Here is a 19,387-nt window from a genome sequence, read left to right as displayed (position 1 = left end):
GTAAAACCGTCAGTACTGAGTGGGTTCAGTGAAGTGGTAGACAAGATCTCATGAAAAGCAATGCAAGATGATGCACATAGGGAAAAAATAACCCTGCCTAAGCTTAAGCGGAGATGAGCCCTAAATTAATTATTATCACTCAAGAGACCTGGAAATGTATTCCTACTTCTCTATAAACACAAAATCAGTAAAACAGTCAATAGGTCTTAAAGAGTTAGAAAAACAATAACAAATGAAACAAATTATTGTTAGTTACTAGTGTACACCTAAAGTATTGCTGATAGTTTCAGTATCTTCATCTCAAAAATCATAGCAATGTATTCACAAAGGTTCAGAGAAAGGCAGCATGGCAGAAAGAAGCAGAAAAGACCCTCTGCTTGAAGGAATGAACCTGCTATGTTCATGAACTCCCTATCTACAGCTTGAGAGAGAGAAGGTGGGGCAACGTTCTGGAAGGCCAGAATGAAAGGCTTTAGAAAGGGATTAGACCAATTCACAGGGGTGGGTCCACTGCAGATTAAATCAGAAATTAATGGCTGTGAAAGCTGAGGAGATGTCTGGGGAAGGTGCTGTAGGCAATGCCCTCTCTGCCACTGGTCACAGTCAAGGGACAGTGCAGAGCTGCATGGCTATTTGGTCTCTCCCAGGATGGCAGGTCTCTTCTTGGGAAGAAACCTCCCATGCCTGGCATTTAACTAGGGTTTTGTTGACACATATTTTTTTCTTAAATAGCATCTCTGGTCCTTTATTTTATCTAAGCAGAACATTTAATAATGTAATATAAAATAATGTAATGTAATGTAATAATTAAAGGAAGTCCCAGATAACTTGACTGGTGGTAAATAATTCCACTTGTCCTTAAAAATTTTTAGAAACCTATTCATACCTCTTGTAAGAATTTGCCACAAGCTGTTCTCCAAACATGTACATTTGAACAGTGGCAGCATATGCCTGGATTAGACTTTGCAAAAAATTTGATCCACTTATTTCAAAACACTGAGTTGATTTAAAATAATCTTTGCATTCAGAAAGTGGATAAGATCTGTTTTCAGAAATTTACTGATAACTACAAATTAACATTTTTCTCTATATTTTTTCTTTGATAAAAGTCACCCACTTTTCCTCTCCGTGAGTGAAATTAATATCCTTCCCACACCTTCATGTCACAAAAAAGAAAAAGTAAATTCTGTGATGTTACATCTGAGGGTCCATATGCTTGGGTCAGCTGTACACAGACCTAGAGCTGCTTCTGAATACAGATACTGCTTCTAACACTGTGTATCACAGAATCACAGAATGGTTGGGGTTGGAAGGAGCCTCTGGAGGTCACCTATTCCAGCCTCCCTGCTGAAGCGGGTTCACCCAGAGCAGGTTGTAAAGGATTGCATCCAGGTGGGTTTTGAATAACTCTAGAGAAGGAGACTTCACAGCCGCACTGGGGAACCTCTTCCAGTGCATGGTTACCTTCAGAGGAAAGAAGATTTACAGAATGAACTTTGTTTTAGTTTGTGCCAATTGCCAATTGTCTGTTCCACCCTCTTGACACCTGCCCTTTAGATATTTGTATGCAAATATCTCCTCTCAGCCACCTCTTCTCAAGGCTGAAGAGGCCCAGCTCCCTCAGCCTTTCCTCATAAGAGAGATACACCAATTCCCTAATCATCCTACTAGCCCTCCACTGGACCTCCTCCAGTAATTGCATGACTTTTTTGTACTGATAAGCCTGGAACCGGACACAGCACTGCAGATGTGGCCTCACTAGGGCCAAGTAGAGGGGCAGGATCACGTCCATCAACCTGCTGGCAATGCTCTTCCTAACACACCCCAAGATACCATTGGCCTTCTTGCCCATGAAGGCACACTGCTGGCTCATGGGCAGATTGTTGTTCACCAGGACCCCCAGTTCCTTCTCTTCAGAGTTGCTTTCCAGCAGGTCAGCACCCAGCCTGTACTGATGCCTGGGGTTATTCCTCCCCAGATGCAGGACCCTCCATTTGCTTGTTCGAACTTCATTAAAGTTCCTCTCCACTCAACTCTCCAGACTGTCCAGGTCTGACAGAATGGCAGCACATCCTTCTAGTGGATCAGCCACTCCTCCTAATTTTGTAACATCAGCAAACTCGCTGAGGGTACACTCAGTCCCTTCATCCAGATCACTGAAAAATAGGTTAAACAAGACTGATATATCTATCAACCTCTTGTTTTTTGCAAATGAAATTAATTTCTCCTCATTTGAAAGACCTAAAAAAAAGAGAAAGCACTAGAAGTTGCTGATTCTATGATGATGTTATCAATAAATAATGCTTTTCTGATTTACATCAATAATTTTTATTAATAATTATTATTTTACATCTATTCGGTACTTTTAGACATAACTGGCGAGCCTGTATTTTGTAGAAAGCAACTTTCCTATTTTTTTCCCTCTATATAGTATCTAAATATCAAAAAGTATCAGTCAGAGGGGAAAAAATTGAACCTCTGCTTTATTTATTAAACCCTCTGGCAGATAAATTTTTGCAATCTTTTTTAATGTTAACAGATACAGATAGTAAACCAATCAAATGAACCTTCCTGAGCCAGCTGTACTTTTCAATGTTATACAGTTAATCAAATGAATATTTATTATATTCTCAACTCTCCAAACGTGCAAGAGTTTTCATTCAATCAGCAAGTTCCAGCATATCAGATTTTAATAGGATGAATATATTAAATGTAAACATCTGTAATTTCATTGCTATTGAATAATCTAAAATTTGGAAAGCTTGAGTGTGGTAGACTTTTTATCAGGGTTAAAAAATATTTTCCTGATATTGATGGGCTGTTTTATGTGGTGCTTATTTGTAAAATAGAATTCTGTGGCACACTGCAGAGTTACAGATGAAAATAATCCCTTTTGTTTATAAGGTTAATGAATCCATGAATTAAAACATCCCACTGTGTTCTAATATGGAGCATATTTGCTTGCATACCAAAGGCATAAGGATCTAGGTGGGAAGGATTGCACATATCTTAGAAAGCTGAAGATCTAAGAAAAAATTAATGTAATTTAGGTACTCTAATTCAATCTTCTCATGAAAGCAAAATGGGCCTTGTGGAATCATTAGAAAAACCCTGATTCCCTTGATGGGTTTCTGCTAAGAAAACTTGCAATGTTTGTTCTTTGAAAACACAAGAGCAGCACCTGTAGGTCCAAATGACCTATTCAGGAACATGCTGGAGGACAGAAATCATCTAGAGAAGGGAGTGAAGTGGTTAAGATCCTCCATGCTTTTTGTCCACAAAATATCAAATAGGCAATGGAGTATTTCATGCCTGCAAACTGCAGAAATGTATTTTGATGATATTAAAAATCTATTTCATTTCTTAAAGTTATTTCACTATGATTAACTGCTTATGTTGATTTGAAAAACTAAATCATGTAGCACTTTCTTTCTGGTCCAAGTTATACTACCACTTTAACATGCTTAGAAAGTATGCTTTTATAACTGAAGAGGCAGAAGAACAGCTCAAACTTGAATATCAAAGCTACATAGAAATGAGAATCCAAAAGTTGCAAATATCTTCCATGGGGGACTCACACTGTGGGTGGGTTTTCACTGCTTATGCTCCAAAGATGTCCTAGGTGAGGTAGACAGACATCTTAATTTCCAATGTTTTGTTTTCTTTAGAATTTGTAGATGGGTCACAGAAAATTATGTCCCCAGGCACCATCTTACCTGGGAAAAGTATGGGAGAAATTGCTGCACAAATAACTTAGCTCACACAGTTATTATTGATCAATAAGCTGGGTTTGATAGTTCAAAGAAACTCTAGGCTGAATGGGACTTATTTCAGAATGCTGTTTTCTGCAGTCAGCAGAGGTTTAGCTTGGATTTATGTTTTTCAGTTAAGACTGCATGTTTTCAGAAATGAAAGGAACTTTTTTCATTAGGCTCTGTTTCATCATGTTTTGAAAATCCAGCAGGCATTGGCATATGCAGTGTAGGGACAAATTAAAGCTACAATTCCTCTTTTGCTAAGCAGGAGGAAGATCATAAAAAGTATGAACAGTCATCTGCCTTTAATTTCTTGAAAATTGTTTATTGATTATACCTGTATTTTCAGTTTGTTTACACTTTCTAACTGCTAATTGACAGTACCTGCTACAGTAAAATCCTGGAAATATTGCCAATTTTCCAATTCCACTGGAAGCTGAAAGTTAACTAAATCTGTTTACAACACGGTTTCTTTCTATGGAGACTAGGATGTTAAAAGATTTACAGAGAATCACAAGTTCTTTTCCTAGATGAAGTTGCATCTCAAACACATACAGTAAAAGTGGCAGGAAGATATGAAGTAGGCATGGACAAATGTACTCCATAAAACTCTAGGACAAATTCATCTTGAAATCTCATTTTGTCTATTTCCACCACAATGCAAGTGCTTTTCCATGGGATGTAGATAGTGAATTTATCTTGATACTCTAAAAATATTCCCCTAAATGTAATGCAAAGTGTAGATTAATTAATTAAATTTTAAGTATTTTAGCTGTAATTTCTCCTATCTGGAAAAGGGACAAGAGCCATAGTACCCTTTAATGTTGGAAGGGAATGTGGGGGAAGGCACAAAAATATATTTTAGAGGCAGTGGAAGTCAATCCTTACACTAGAAATAGGTCAGGAGCCTGGACAGGTGTATTTTCTTTCTTAATCTCTTAGCACCCTAAGATCCTCTGCAGCAGGCAAAATGACTTGCTCCTGGATATACCACTCAAGGACAGTTCTTTATTTATCCACTTTATCTTCTTTTACTGATAAAAATTTGAAGCATGGCTGACCTTTTCTATGCCCCTGCTTTGCCCTGTGAAATCTCTGCATTCAATCCTTGTCGTTCATTTTCCATTCCTGATCTGCCCCACATTAGAACTGCAGTTCAGTGCAAGATAATCTCCCACGCTGGATTAGAGAACGTCCCAAGTAAAGCTTTGACAAAGGGGAAACAAAATTTCTACCACTATCGACACAGGAAAATAAATGTGCCACTTACGAAAGTACCAGTAAGTAAAAATGACATCCAGATCTAAGGGCTGGTTCCAAACTACCTAACATTTATTTATTAGAATGACAGCTACTACAGTGCTGCCTATCACAAAATGTGGAAAAATAGTCTGTTCTCTAATTATGGATGTAGTCTGTCCTCACTCTGTGTATCAATAGCAAAAAAAATTGCATTTAGTATTTTGAAAATTTCTGCAAGGCAAAGGCAGGCCTGTAAATCAACTGCAACAACAAATCCCTTGCAGAGAATGTGTGGGAGACTGAAATAGTTAATGGCTTAAATACTGTTAAAATCACTGAAGTACTTTTGTCCACCATAGCAAATTGCGTAAAGAAGCAACCGCTCACCAAAGTCCACCCCTTCCTGAATACACCTACTAATTTGGACTGTGACAGGAACTTGAGATAAGATAAAGGTGGTACTATTGTCCAATTATCCTAGGAGAAGAATGTATCCATAAGTGTGAGAAACTGGAATCCTAATGGCTCAGACAATCAAGGGGCAAGTTGACGATGTGCAAAGCAAGGAAAGAGGCAAATCCTGCGAGGCAGGGTAGTGTTTCTCTGTCCTTAAACAAATGACTCAGCTGTGATACCTCTCCTCCAGGGAACTACCGGAACAATGAACATGTACCCTGAAGATATTAATCTCTGCTGATGGGCCATAATGGACTCAACTGTGCTGATGGAACAGGCAGCTGTCTTAAAGGTGTCAAAGACTCATGAAATGTTCTGTGATCCAGTATTACATCATTCATTGTAAAACTCCCCACCTCAGGGGAGGTACTGGGGGTGTTTCTACCTAGCCTAAGCATAATAAAAATCCCTGGGATTTTCCTTAGCACCATGGACTTCTTCGCCCACCATACGGGTTTCTTCTCACATCATATGGGACTTCCTTTACCACCACGGGCTTCTTCCCTCAAGATACTCTGGGGCTTCTTCTGTCACCACACAGGCTTCTTTTCTCACCACCCAGGGCTTCCCTCAATGGATCCAGACTGCAGTCATCACTTCAACAAGACGGGGACTCTCAACACCAAGAAGACCACAAGAAGAGGACCAGCAGGATGCCATTGGAATCCATGGAATGGTGATTTTTTTCTACTTAATCTGTCTGTCACTCTCTTTCTCTCCCCCTCCTCTTTTTTCCTATTTTTGTCTCTCTCTCTCTACCTCACATTTACTGTTAAATAAAAATCCGTACTGTTGACTTTGGCATATGGTCTCATTTGCAACTTATTTTGGGCAGAGACATCTCTCTTTAATAATTTAATGAATTGGATCATAACAGCATGTCAAGAAGATGTTGACCAAGACCCTAAGCCTCTTGGAACAATAGTGACATCTTTTAATTCTGGGAGCTCCTGAGCCTTTCACGGTAAACGGAGTGTGAGCTTTTGTGTAAACCCTTGAGCTTTAGGTCAACTACAAAGCAGCAAACCAATGAACCTGCAGCTCTGTAGCTAGTAGCAACTTTGTTGTAATGACTACTTCAATTTTAACAGTCCTTGAAGCACAAGCACCTAATGACAAAAAGTGCACGCTCCTGTTCTCAGCAGGAGCTGTTGGAATTTACCGGATTGTAAAACATAGTTTGTAAGTATGATTTCAAGAACAAGAAAAATACTTTCAGTGCATGATTAAGTCCCTTCTTGAGTAAAAGTGATGATGATACTTATACTTCCAAGACCTCAAGTCTTTTGCTTCTACAAGAAAGTAGAGAAGGGAGTAGAGTAATTGAAATAAACATTCTTAAATCAAAGGAACTCTTCTCCATTCTTTGCCCTGAGGATGCTCCCAGTGAGACAACTTTTTAGGTTATGCTATTCCTAATAGTGTCTGGCACTACAAGATACTTCCTTTTCTGACCTATTTTGCCTATTTTGATTCTTTCAGAATTGCTTTGCAATTGCAACATTAACGTTTCACTCCGTATGCCTACACAGCACCATTCTGTGCCACAGGGGGACACAGGAACTGTCAACAAGTGCACTGGCTCCAAAACCAGGAACACTGGAATAATGGCTATGCTCCTCTTAATAAAGTCAAAATTACATCACCCAAATTAAGTAAAGAAAATAACCTCTCTTACTTTACAAAAACTCAATGGTTTTTAGACTGTTTTTATGACTGATGACAGATCATGTAATTTTCAGCATATTTTTTCTACTACAGTTTTGTAACAGAATTCACATAGAAAGGTTATTTTCTTCTCTGTTCTGTCACTGTCTACAGCAAATGTAATTTTTTTGTTCATTGCTGTTCTTGCAAACTTAGGATTTGGTGCTCCTTGGGATCACTGAAATTCAATGCAGCTATTATTTGAATAAATTCACTTGTCACTTCCATAGCAGACTGTCATTTTCCTTTACTATTGGAGATGTCCAACTGAGCATCAACAATGACTACCTATGTAGTTGCTTGTGCAGAAAGTACTGTAAGAACATGTTGGAGGGTAAGGGGCAAAGCTGGATCTTGAACCTGGATCTGTAGTCTTCAGGAGAATATTCCAGTCACAGAATTTTTGGTTGCTTGAGCATTTTCTCTTTCTCTTCCTCTCCTCATTCCTTCTCCATCTCCCCAACCACAAACTCTATGAAGTAATTTTCTTGAAAAATTCATGACTGACTTAACTGATTAATATGCATGTATCTCAATGTCCTCTATGGATTATTTTTTTTCCTTTCTGATCTTCTGCAAAAAACTTCCAGTTGGCTATTATATTCAATAAAGTGAAAACTCAGAGTCCCAAGAGGTTAATTATCTATGGTTTTGTTACAATATTAATTCTGGCAATCATGGAGTTTTAAAATTCAGTTGAGGTAACATGAAAAGCAACTCTCTTAATAACTGCATGATCATGAAATACTGCAAAGAAGTTTTCTGAGATAATGTGCTATTGTGAGATAGGGTTTTCCCCGTACTCTCTTAGCTGGTTTTCAGTTATGAATTTAGAAGAGTAAAGTTTGGTGATTTTGTCAGGTGCCAGCTTTGGGCTAAAGATCAGTTCCTTCAAAACATGTTTTGAATGCAGGGAAAGGACTGCATTAGGCTGCAACATGCAAAATTATAAATGTTCTTACTTCTCTTGGTTTTTCATCTGTGGTTAGCATTCACAGTTTCAGGTAGATTTGGTGGGGGATGCAGATGCCTCTCAACATGAAGCCTATTTTGCTTCCTTCTTCCAGTGGGCTCAGCATTCAGTTGGTTAAACGTTACTGGAAAGACCCAAAGGCCTCCGTGTGCCTGCAGCTGCCACTACCAAAGGATTTGAGTCTTCTGTAAGTCCTATGTCACATCTGCCTGGCCTCTCCCTAGATCTACCCAGGACATCTCAAATGGCACCAGATGCCTGTATTAAAGCAATAAAATTGACGCACAGCAAACACTACTTTTCTGAACAGAAAGCAAGTTATAATTATTAAGGGCAGACCTTGGAATCTGGATTCTACTGAGTATAGGGAGATACATCATCTCCCTGTGCACAGTTGTAATTTTTACGGTCTCTATACTCCACCCGGTTAAAAAATCAGCCTCTCTGCACCTGCATCTAACCAGTTTTCCCGTTTTCTAGTTACTTCTTTAGTCCCCTAACTGGACAACTACTTTCATAGGGTTTACTGTGATCTAAGCTTTTATTTCAACTTCCTGAACTTCATCTAGATTTAGTAAAAAAAAAAAACAACCAAAACCAAAAAACTCAGTTGCACATGGGGGAATAATTTATTCATATAATCCTACTGGTTGCCCGCAGAGTTTCTTTGTGACATAGTAACAGAGAAAATCTACTTCGTGGGTAAATCCTGTATTACTCTGACTGCCAAAGGAATGTGGGAAGCACAGTGCCCGAGAGGCCAAAATAACCTTTGGTTTTGCCCAAAATACAACAGACAAATAATGCCCCTGCAGCAACATTAAGAGTACCTTCCCTTTTAATCTCTCCAGCGATAAATTATTAGCAGGTAGGTTTAAATTAATTTATTTCTTTTTATTTGGGGCAAACTTGGAAAAGTATAAATTGAACAACATGATTTACTTACTTATTGTGGACCCAGATTCGGGCCTGTTCAGGGAGCTGATGATAACAAAGCCAAAGCCCTCGTTCTCCTTGCGGTGGATCACCACGTCGCTGGTTTGCAGGCTGTGAGACGCGAAGCCCTCGGGGGGAGTAGCGTTGCTGCTGGAGGCAGCGTGATTGCTGTTCGCGTAAGTCGTGTAGTCACTTCTTGGAGAACTGTGGTGCGTAGACACCGAGCCTGGGCTTCTGCCATTCTCTGGGCAGGGTTCTCCTACAACGTAAATCACACTAGTGTCACAGTCTGACTTGCTCAGTGGCTTTGTGACTTACAGTACATTTGCTAATGCTACATGAATACAGCTGACTGTCTACAGCCCAGACTACTGCAAGTATTAAACTAGGAGCTGTAATAGATGCAGAGAGACAGGAATCCACACAATTATGCAGAACGTTCAAGGGTAATCAGATAAAGCAAGCATGAACCCTCACTGCTAAGATAGCCAGAAGAGGGGAAAGTAAAGTGAGAAAGAGTGTCTGTCTGGATTGCAAAAACATTAGCAAGCACTATTCCCTTATCTGCTGCTTGATCTTTCATCAAGAGGAAAATGTGATTCTCTAATTCCATATAAAATTATTTGTGTTTGGATTACAGGAATTTAAGCAGGGAGCTAACATAGAGTAATTAGGATTAGCTGCATTATGTTTTTCTTACAAGCTGATTAGTATGCTCAAAAGATGTTCATGGAACAGAGTAGTTATACAATGAAAAATAATCACAAGTAGTTTTTCTGTGGGTGTCATGGCAGAAGCAGTGGTCATTTAAAGAGTTTGAGGACGTTCTTGTCTGGGAAGTTCAAAAGGGCAGAAGTGAAAATGGAGTCCATCCACACCTCGGTATTGCTTTATAGTAACAAAAACAGAGAACCAGCTAAAACTTTTGGGATTACACATTTTTTAGTGCAAGCATTTTGGCAATTGAAAACAGTAAAGTTACTTCTCCAGATGGGAAAAAAGATTTATATTCCTTGCAGATCTGAGTTGTTTACACAAATCAGCATTTATTGACAGTTTTAATACAGAACTTTCAGATAAATGTAAGTAATGTGTTTTCTGTTCTGAGCAACAAGAGTGGCAGAGTCATTTTATTGAACATGTGAGGAGCTCACGCATACACACATACAACCTAGGTAGAGTGTTTGCAAATTAGACCTTCAGTGTGTATACATTAATAAAATAAACATCATCCAAGGACAAGCTGTTTTCTCAGTCAGGTGTGTCCTTTAGCGGTCCTTCTGCAACTATGAAATAAAGTAATTAGAGAGTATAAAGAGGAAGAAAAACAAACAATTATTATACTCCTGCTTTGGAACTGAAAATCTCCAAAAGTTATTGAACCAAATCTGCAAATAAATGCCATAGTCAGTGACAAGAGAGATCTCATTTTCTGGCTGTCACATTTCAGAATGCTGAATATTGTTTATGTCAGTAGGGTTGCAACAGAAAGAAAATTATCTTACTCTGTAGAATGACCAAAGGCTGGCTTGGCCATAAAAGAATGCAACTGAATGCCATTAAATATAGGAAAAGAAAGATAAAGGAGGAAAAGTTTATATGGCTATTTGACTGTCAGCTATGCAATAGACATTCGTCAGAAAAATTACGTTTTGCTTCTGGCTGTGAAAAAATGGCATTTTAATCCACATTGTTCCAAATACCACATTTTCCTAATCAATTGTGAATTGTGATTTTCTGTTCCAGATCTGTGTAAGTGTATGTGAAAAATGGTGATTCCAGGTGAGGGCTAATATATGTATATCAACTATAGGCAAGGAAACCCCCAGGCCCCTCTGTTGTATGCATTCACGCTAGTGAGAAATTCCCATGAAATTAATTGGCTTGATGTATTAGTATAGCGTTTTGCAGTCACGCCCAACATTAGTAGTTTTAAAATTTTTTCACAAAGCTTATGTTATAACACAACACATTAAAATCTTGTTCAGCTCCTGCAATGCTTAAATATTAATGAGTTACACACCATATTCCCTCGTATGGCACTCTGAAGGCCCAAGAACAACTTCAGGTGTTTTACCAACTTGCCTCATCCTCTGTGCCAGGAGACCAGGTTGGCTAGCAGACCCTTTAATACTTAACAAGCAGCAGCAAAGGCTGGCATCCACTCTGTGCTAACCCTCTTGCTAATTTTGCCTGCATTCTGTACAGCTGGCTGACCCGGGAAAGGCGCTAAAGGCGAGGACTCGGCGGATTACCTTGGTTATTGGCCATTTTCCTCGCGCTGGGGGAGCTGCGAGGGGGCGTCGCGCTGGGTGCAGGGGGAGTTTTCTGGCTGGAGGACTCTGGAGTCAGTAACAGAAGAAAGTCAGTCCCGCGAGAGCGTGGCTGTCAGGGAGCTGCGGTGCCGCAGTGGGAGGGGGACTGAGAACACGAAGGTGAGTGGGAGGGCGGTTTTTTGGCAGGGGAGCGAAGGGGAATGGTGCAGGCAGCGACAGTGGATCTAGGGCACAGGGAGGCATAAGACAGGACAGGCTGGGAATGTGGGTTTGCTCATTTCTGGTGCCTCAGTGAAGTGTACTCACCACAAATGTTTTAAAAGTTCTTAAATAAACTTCTCTTCTCGAGTAAGCGAAGGTTGCAATGAAACGGCATTAAATTCTCCCATCAAAGCTTTACTAGATGCTGCCACACATTCCTCCAGGTTCTGATGTTTGAGACCAAGCTAGTCTAAACATCTAATTTACTACAAATACTTCATATTGTTTTAGGTTCATTTTCTGAATGTGTCTCCTCGATGGGAGAATCTGGCCCTGTTCCTAGGAGCCACTTGTGCCCTACAGAAGGTTTTCAGTCAACTTGTGTTGCAGTTCGGGGGGAAATTCCAGATGACATAAGTGAGACCAGAAATGGGCTTTTAACATACACAAGAGTGAAATGGGTTCCTGCCCTGAACAGTTAATAGTCTTTGAGCCTTTCTCTGATTGCTTATTGACACAGTCAGCTCAAACGGCTTTAACTTGGGTGAACGATTAGTCCCAAAAGTGGACAAGAGGAGACAGTACAGACCAAGACAGCATGGAACAAATCCAGAGCACTCATGATCACCACACCAGGGTTGCCAATACTGTTTCCACTTCTGAAGGAAACAACACTCAGCTGTAGTATTTTTGTCACAGAAACAAGGGACACATTTACAATTATTCTTTCCTCAAAATGACACCAACATTCACTTTTATTTCCTCTGTTTTTTAAGAACAGCACCTGTTTGTGCTGCTAGCATTGGGATCTGTTTTCCATTTCACCTTTCTCAGCCTTCACTCACCCGTGGGTAGCACCTTTCTCCTCACAGTAAGATTCACTTGCCCGTTTCGGGCAGCGTTATGCATAAGATCAATCACATATCGGTGGGTTTTGCCGGCCACTGGAATCCCATCTACATACACCAGCTCATCACCAGGATGGAGACGACCATCTCGGTCTGCTGAGCCCATGGCAATTACTGCTCCGATGAGAATCTAGGCAGCAAAGAAACAAAATCCTGTCATTTATACACTGAGCCTCCAACTTACATGAACGTTGCTTTGATTTTCCCTTTGTTCCAAAATCAGGCTGGCGATTCAGTGCAGGTGAAGAGATCTGTGTGTCTGAGAGCTCTGCTTCCTTGCCTTTGGTAAGAAGGTGTTTCCTACCTGCATAGGAGTGACACACCTGAGAATCCCAATCTAAGGAAAATCTACTTGATACCTTCAAATCAAGAAAATCTATCTCTAAGGAGTGTGGAGTTACAGACTACATTATGCAGAAGATCTAAACATTAATTCCATGTAAGGATCCTTTTGACTTAAAATTATTGAGTCTACATATTTCTTATCAAAGATTCTTCACTGCTGTGTGATTTAAACACCTGAAATTAAGCACCTGAGATCATTAGTGGCAGTGACCCCACTACACAGAGTTTGCTTTCAGACTCTTTAGGAGAAAAGAAGTGCTATATTAAAAAGTTGTTACTTAGAATGAATAATTGCTTAGGTAGTGACTGATTAACAAAATGGAAAAAAAGAGGAAAAATGTCAGCTTGCTCTGGGCAGACATTGTTTTCCCAAATCAACATTTAAATGTAATTTGTATGGGGCGTATAAACTAGTAAAAACCTGTCCAAAAACTTTTAACAATTTTCTCCACTTTATATACATATAATTTCACATAATTTATTAGAAGAAGACATATATATTTTCCCTGTGGAATAACTGGTAGAACAGTTGAGCTTGATTCAAACAAAACCTGCTTTCTTTGAAAGAATATTAAAGCATTCAGAGAGTGTTCCAAGTTTTCCTTTCTCTTTTTCACTGTGACAGTGAGCATAGAATGATGGATATGACATGCCGTGTGACAATCTACTTTAAATAAGAAAAGAAAAAAGCTATCAAGCACTGTTTTTCATGATGAACTGCAAAGGCTAGATGTGCTAGTCACACAGGTGCTCCTGTGGGTTTTTTTGTGGTCTTAGTTGCACAGTTGCAAATATCCCAGCAGAGTGTTTAAATGAAAACCTATGTGGAACCTGGAGAATTTCCCCCAATTTTTAGTCTCCCTTTGGCTTACTTTTGCTTTCAAAACTTAGCAAAAAGAGAACATGATGCAGCGTTTTCCTGATTTCTGGTGTTCCTGGGATCCTGTTAAGCAGCGCCAGGTTGAGTGGCCACAGAGAGTTTCAGATTCTCCATTCTGTTCTTCAAATAGTGAAAGAATATACCTCAAAGCCCTGGCAAATACTTTGTGCAAAATCCAACTATGAAATATGTATTTATGCTCCTTTACTGGACAGAAAAAAAGCTCTCCAAGGCTATGTTTAGCTAGATGTCCACAGAGTATTCTCAAAATCTTCCCAGTTGGGCATATGAGTAAGAATTTTTTCCTAGTTCTCTTGCGAAGAGATTGGTGATAGCCCTCTGCAGCTTGGAAGATTACAGGGAGAATCTTCTTCCTTTGGTTTTATTGAGCTCTTTAAGTTTTTTTGTGTTTGTCTGCCAAAATATTGAACAATTTGTGCATATTTAACCTTTGGAGAAACACAAATGCAAATCACAGCACGTTAGGTCACCAGTATCCACAGCAAAGTGCAAAAACTCCTTCTAATTTTGACTAATTAATTATTGCTGATATTTCACATGTCCACCTGGGAATGTGATTGTGTTACTCATTTCAGTGGTGGACTCCTAACCTAAGTAGCAGGGTCCAACTTTGAACACTTCAGGTGTGTTTGTCAAGATGAGGGCCATCATATCTGTTACTTGTATATTTAATAGCAAGAATAGCTTAATATTTCTACTTTTTCATTTTCTGTGTCTGAACTTGTTTCTTATCCAGCATCTGCTCTCATTTCATGGATGAGTAGTTGCCATAATAGTTATCAATTCTACATGCAAAACACAAATTGGAAAAATATATATCAGGATTATATTACCTCTGTAATGCAGTTTCATACTGGGATGAGATTACTTTGAATATGTGAGGAATAGGATGACGACATGTAAGCGATAAAGATTTTGTTGGAGAGAAAAAGGAAAGTTTCTCCTATCGCTTGAGATTAAACATGAGAAATTCTGGAATTAGGAAGAGTGCGGCAGAGCACAGTCTGCAATTGAAGCCCGGTTCTATTAACTGATACATGTTAATTTGTTTTGATATTGGCTTTCTTTGTGATTCCTGGTAATTACTTGATTTTGTGTTTCAGTTTCTCTGAATATGACACAGTAGCTTCACAGACATATAGTAAAATTAAGTATATACAGATAAAAGGTGTGATTCACTTAATTTTAATGTCTCTGATGTTTAAATACAAGCTATTCATCTGAACTCTGCCCAATCACTGCTAAAATAGGACTTCCCATGCATTATACCAACATTTTGCTCAATGGACATCTGTTATGTCTTAGAAGTGTCTGTATCCTGGCACTGATAATAAAAAGAATGTAAACATGCATCTTGCAGACATTTTTGAGAAGAATTGCAGTCCATCTGTGTTGAAAGGGTAAAACTCTTAGTAAAATTATGTACACGTTCCTGTGATTTTGAGTTTTGACCTGCATAAATGTATCCAAAATACATCTCCCTTTTGAGACAGCAATTTTCAACATCAGGAAAGTTCCAATTTATGTGTATTTGCAATGTTTCAGTGATACTATAATTAACTGTAACAGAGCCAGATTAAATCCTCAAGTTACTGGGAGATATGATAAATACCTATGGCGATATGAGTAGATTTGAGAGGTGATTGGAACTGGCACAACCCACACTCCTGAGATTTGAAATTTCTCAATTTAAGTATTTCCTTTCAAAAGCATCTTTATGCTTACAAATACGGAAAGTGGAATATTTCAGCAGCACTTTATTCTTCTAAGGAGCCATGTAGATGATACAACTAGAATGAAACTAAGCTACAGTCCCTCTATAGTGCCAGTATTATCCTTCTAAAAAAACTTATTTGGATTCTGCTTCTTTGAAAAAGTTATTGCCTTATGCTGAAGAACCCATATTCCTTTTCAGAAAGCAAACCACAAAGACAAAAGCTTCCTTTTGTTCTGTATTACCTGACTGCACAGCAGGAGACCTGAAACAAAAATTTCAAAGTGTCTCAGTTCTTGTTTCATAGGAAAAGCAGGGGTTTGGAGACTGCCTCTCCTTCTCTGGAGGTGAAAGAAATTGGAGGCTGCAGGCGGGCTGTCCATGGGGGAGCAGGGAAGCAGTGGAGGGGAGAAAACAGTTAAGAAGTCTTGTACTTTGAATACAAAATAGAGGGACACTAAAAAAAAGAGAAGAGTGTATCTGTGTTCTTTATTGGTGATGTATTTAATCAGTGAAAACAAATAGGTGGGCAACAACGAGGGAGTGAGAATTGAGAAATTCAGCACTGCAACACAGTTCTGAGGAGGTGCCTTTTTACCTTAGGATCCTCAGCCTCCAGTTAGGATCTTATTAACTCTTGAGGACTTTAAGACATGGTTTGTGGGGAGACATAAATCCCGTTGGACTGATAAATCTGGGAAAAAATGCTTTTGTATTTTCAAGCATTGAAATAGAGATAGCAACCTTGAGGCTAAGCACGGGCTGGGAGCAATTGTTCAATAGGACAGTGAAGTGTCTTAGAGGGTGGTTCACAGAAGGCAGCATTTTTGGTCCTACTTTCCAAAAACAGCAAGGTGCTTATCTCTGCACTTGGTATCCAGCTATGACTCTTTGATTTTGGACAGCAAAGTCAGGTCAGTCCTTTGTTGAAAAGACACTAGAAAGACCTTTTTCCTCTGTAACAGTTCAGTGCATAATGCAGGTAGCTGTGGGGCAAAGGGCTTGTTTCAAAATTCCTTTTCTACTGGACTGCTGAGCAGAGACTCAAGTATCTCACAACTCTGGCATGTATTTATAACTATCAGTATATCGGGTATTCTATATGAGTTTTTTCTCAGTTCTTTAGGTTGAAATTATTCAATTTTATATAAATAATCATCTTTTAAATAAGGCATTTGAACTGCACTTTTTCCCATGAGATTGTTATAAACCTCCAATTTGCAGAGTCAGTCAGATGCTCAGTCTGTGACTACTCAATTATCCATTTGTAATGACAAAAACACTAAAGAAGACACTAAGAGAGACTTCCCCAGAATACTGAGCAGCCTTGTAGCCAGGGACACCTTCCTGGGAGAAAGGAAATACCATTAGACACTATTGTCTGAAGCTGTTAGAGGGTCATTTCCAAATGCTCTAGAATGATAGAATGGTTTGGGTTGGAAGGGACATTAAAAGTCATCTACTTCCAACTTCCCTGCAATAGGGGAGAGAAATCCATTGGCATTGACACCTTCCACTACACTGGGCTGCTTAAAGCCCCAGCCAACCTGGTCTTGGAGGTAGTGCCTTCCACTAGTGCCATTTCTTTACAGATATAAAATGGTAAAATGGTTTCATCCAGTAGGTGAGCTTTGAGAACCATACTGGCTGGGCTATCTAGAAAGGACAGGAAAAATACTTAGTTGGAGAATGTGCAGATGATGGCCTCATTTTATATGCAGTGAGACATGCTCCATGGAAGGAAGTTTAATGTCAGAGGGGCTTCAGGCACACATCTATCACAAGTGTAGATGAAGAAGCAGTGTTGTTTTGGAGTCCTTCTGTAGAATAATAACTTATATTTGAAAATCATTCCAAAACACTCATTCTAAACTAGAATATCTGCATTTCAATCAGCATTTGAAGCATCTTTTTGAGAATAGAGTGTATTTTTTTCTTTTTTACAGGAGACATCAGTAAACTATTAATATTTATCAGTACTTTGACAGATGTTGAAAATTTTAAAATAGAAGAGCTTTATTTCTCAGAGCCATGTGCTGTTTAATGTTAATTCTTGAATGAAAACTATATTATTCTGTATGCATTTGAATGCAGAATACACAAATCCATCAACTAGGGAATATATAAATCTATTAATTAGTTATACCTTATGTCAGAAATGTGGTAACACAGGACTCAGACTGTGCATAAGGTTGTGATAATAAAACACTATTATTATTGACTTGGGATTAGTCCTCGCTGCCAAAATATGGTTACATCATCAAGTTTTTTCTGAAGGAGTACTAATTCTGTCTGTTCTTTCAAAATTATAGTATTTAGATATACCATTAATTTATCAAAATATGTAATATTTCTCATGTCTCACACATTAGCCCCGTATCCTCTGGGCTTCTACAATATTTCTTTTAAATACTGTGTATATGTTTTATGTTATATATTTATTTCAGCTGCAGTGAATCTATGTTAGTTTTGTTACCTGTTATTTGGTTACAGGGATGTCTCCCTCTGAATGGTATAAAGCTACTATTTTTTTGCCTGATGTATCATATGATGTTGACATCTAACCTGCAACATGGACCACTGTTCCCTGGTGGGGCCTTCTGTGTTTCTGGAAATAAACTGCATTGTTGACAGTATCTTTTAACCTTATGCATATATTATGCATACAGTCTGCCTACATTGGACATGCTTATAGATAGTCTTACATAATTTGATTTCTAAAACCTTCTGCTTAAACTTGGGTTTGTAAAGTCAAGATTAAAAGATACCAGGTCACACTCTGCAGTAATGGGATGAGTGATGCACTGTTTCTACCTTAATGCCTTCTGATTCCAACTTAATTTACTGTTACATCTTTCAGATGTGAACAACCTGAGAGTTCTGTCTTATTCTATGGATGAATAAAAGCCATTTTACTTATAGCCTTAACACAGTATTCATTTGGGTTCAGCTATATAGTAATATTTTTCTGACCTTTACACAGATTTTAGAATGTGGAAGGAAAAGGAAAATCAGGAAGAAATAACTCACAGGCTGTCCAGGCTCATCTCCTCCCAGGATCCTGAAGCCAAACCCAGACTCCATTCTCCGAAGGTGAACATCCAACTCCTTGTAATCGGGACCTGGTTTAAAGGGAAATCCCACTGAGCAAAGCATATTGGCTTTGTCTTGAGAATTTGCACCATCTTCCCTCCCACCTTGTGTTCATTGCACATGACTAATGGCATCCTGTTAGAGCTGGTGGAAATAGATGGGCCACAGACAAGGAAGAGAATTGAAAATGCAGGTTATCTCTTGGAGGATGATTATGTTCAGTAGAATACACTAAACCAAACTAGAATACATTCATAGAAGAACAGTACTGGAAAAGTCTGTCCAAAATAGAGGCTATAAAGTTGTCTTCTTCCTAAAACTGACTGCATAATGGACTGCTGTTCATCCACCTCTGGTATTTAATTTGTGTTTTCCTTGCAGTTCATTAAACCCTAAAAAGAATAAACTGAAATGGGAGATAGAGATACATCAGTCCAAGTTGCAAAAGATGAAAATCATTACAGGTCATTTAAGTTCCAAACACAGATATAGAACAGTATGTCTTTTTATGTAATGTAGCTTTTAAGTATTCACTTTCAGGTAATACTCTCAATAAAGAGTTTTGACGAAAGCTCTCATTATAAGCCTCTAAGTCTTAGGGTTTAAACTGAAGGCTAGCATCATTAACTTGAACTCCTTAAAGCTACCCAATTAAAGTCTCAACAGCTTTCTGAATCCTTAAGATTGTGCTTCCATATGCCCGTGTAACCTGGCTGTAAAAATATATTCTGTCCTGGAAAATATCAATTCAGGAACAAAGTGTCTTTTAAAAGACATTTTCTTATAAAAGTGTCTTTAGCTTCACTTGAAAGAACCTATTGTTCTGGGTCAAAAATAAGAATAATTGAATAAAATTTCAAATATTACGAAGTGAAACTGT

The 19,387-nt window shown here is 38.7% G+C and overlaps 1 protein-coding gene across 10 annotated transcripts in view; it reads right to left on the bottom strand.

Moving 5' to 3' along the window:
• Window positions 1-19,387, bottom strand: part of MAGI2 (membrane associated guanylate kinase, WW and PDZ domain containing 2) — a 390,999-nt gene that overhangs the window by 53,193 nt on the left and 318,419 nt on the right. For 8 of the 10 annotated variants that reach the window (XM_051805040.1, XM_051805039.1, XM_051805043.1 and 5 more), the window contains 4 exons: window positions 18,445-18,536; window positions 12,392-12,584; window positions 11,325-11,411; window positions 9,080-9,328 (listed from right to left, as the gene is read on the bottom strand). In XM_051805040.1, the coding sequence (XP_051661000.1) occupies window positions 9,080-9,328; window positions 11,325-11,411; window positions 12,392-12,584; window positions 18,445-18,536 (621 nt within the window). The remainder of the gene's footprint in view (window positions 1-9,079; window positions 9,329-11,324; window positions 11,412-12,391; window positions 12,585-18,444; window positions 18,537-19,387) is intronic. The other 2 variants (XM_051805044.1, XM_051805037.1) reach the window with 1 other exon arrangement.

The sequence above is a fragment of the Manacus candei genome, unplaced genomic scaffold (genome assembly GCF_025592945.1).
Source record: "Manacus candei isolate 608988 ecotype Guabito, Panama unplaced genomic scaffold, ASM2559294v1 h1tg000063l, whole genome shotgun sequence".
Taxonomy (NCBI): Eukaryota; Metazoa; Chordata; class Aves; order Passeriformes; family Pipridae; genus Manacus; species Manacus candei.
Note: the sequence above shows the minus strand (reverse complement) of the source record. Positions and strands in the feature narration are given on the sequence as shown.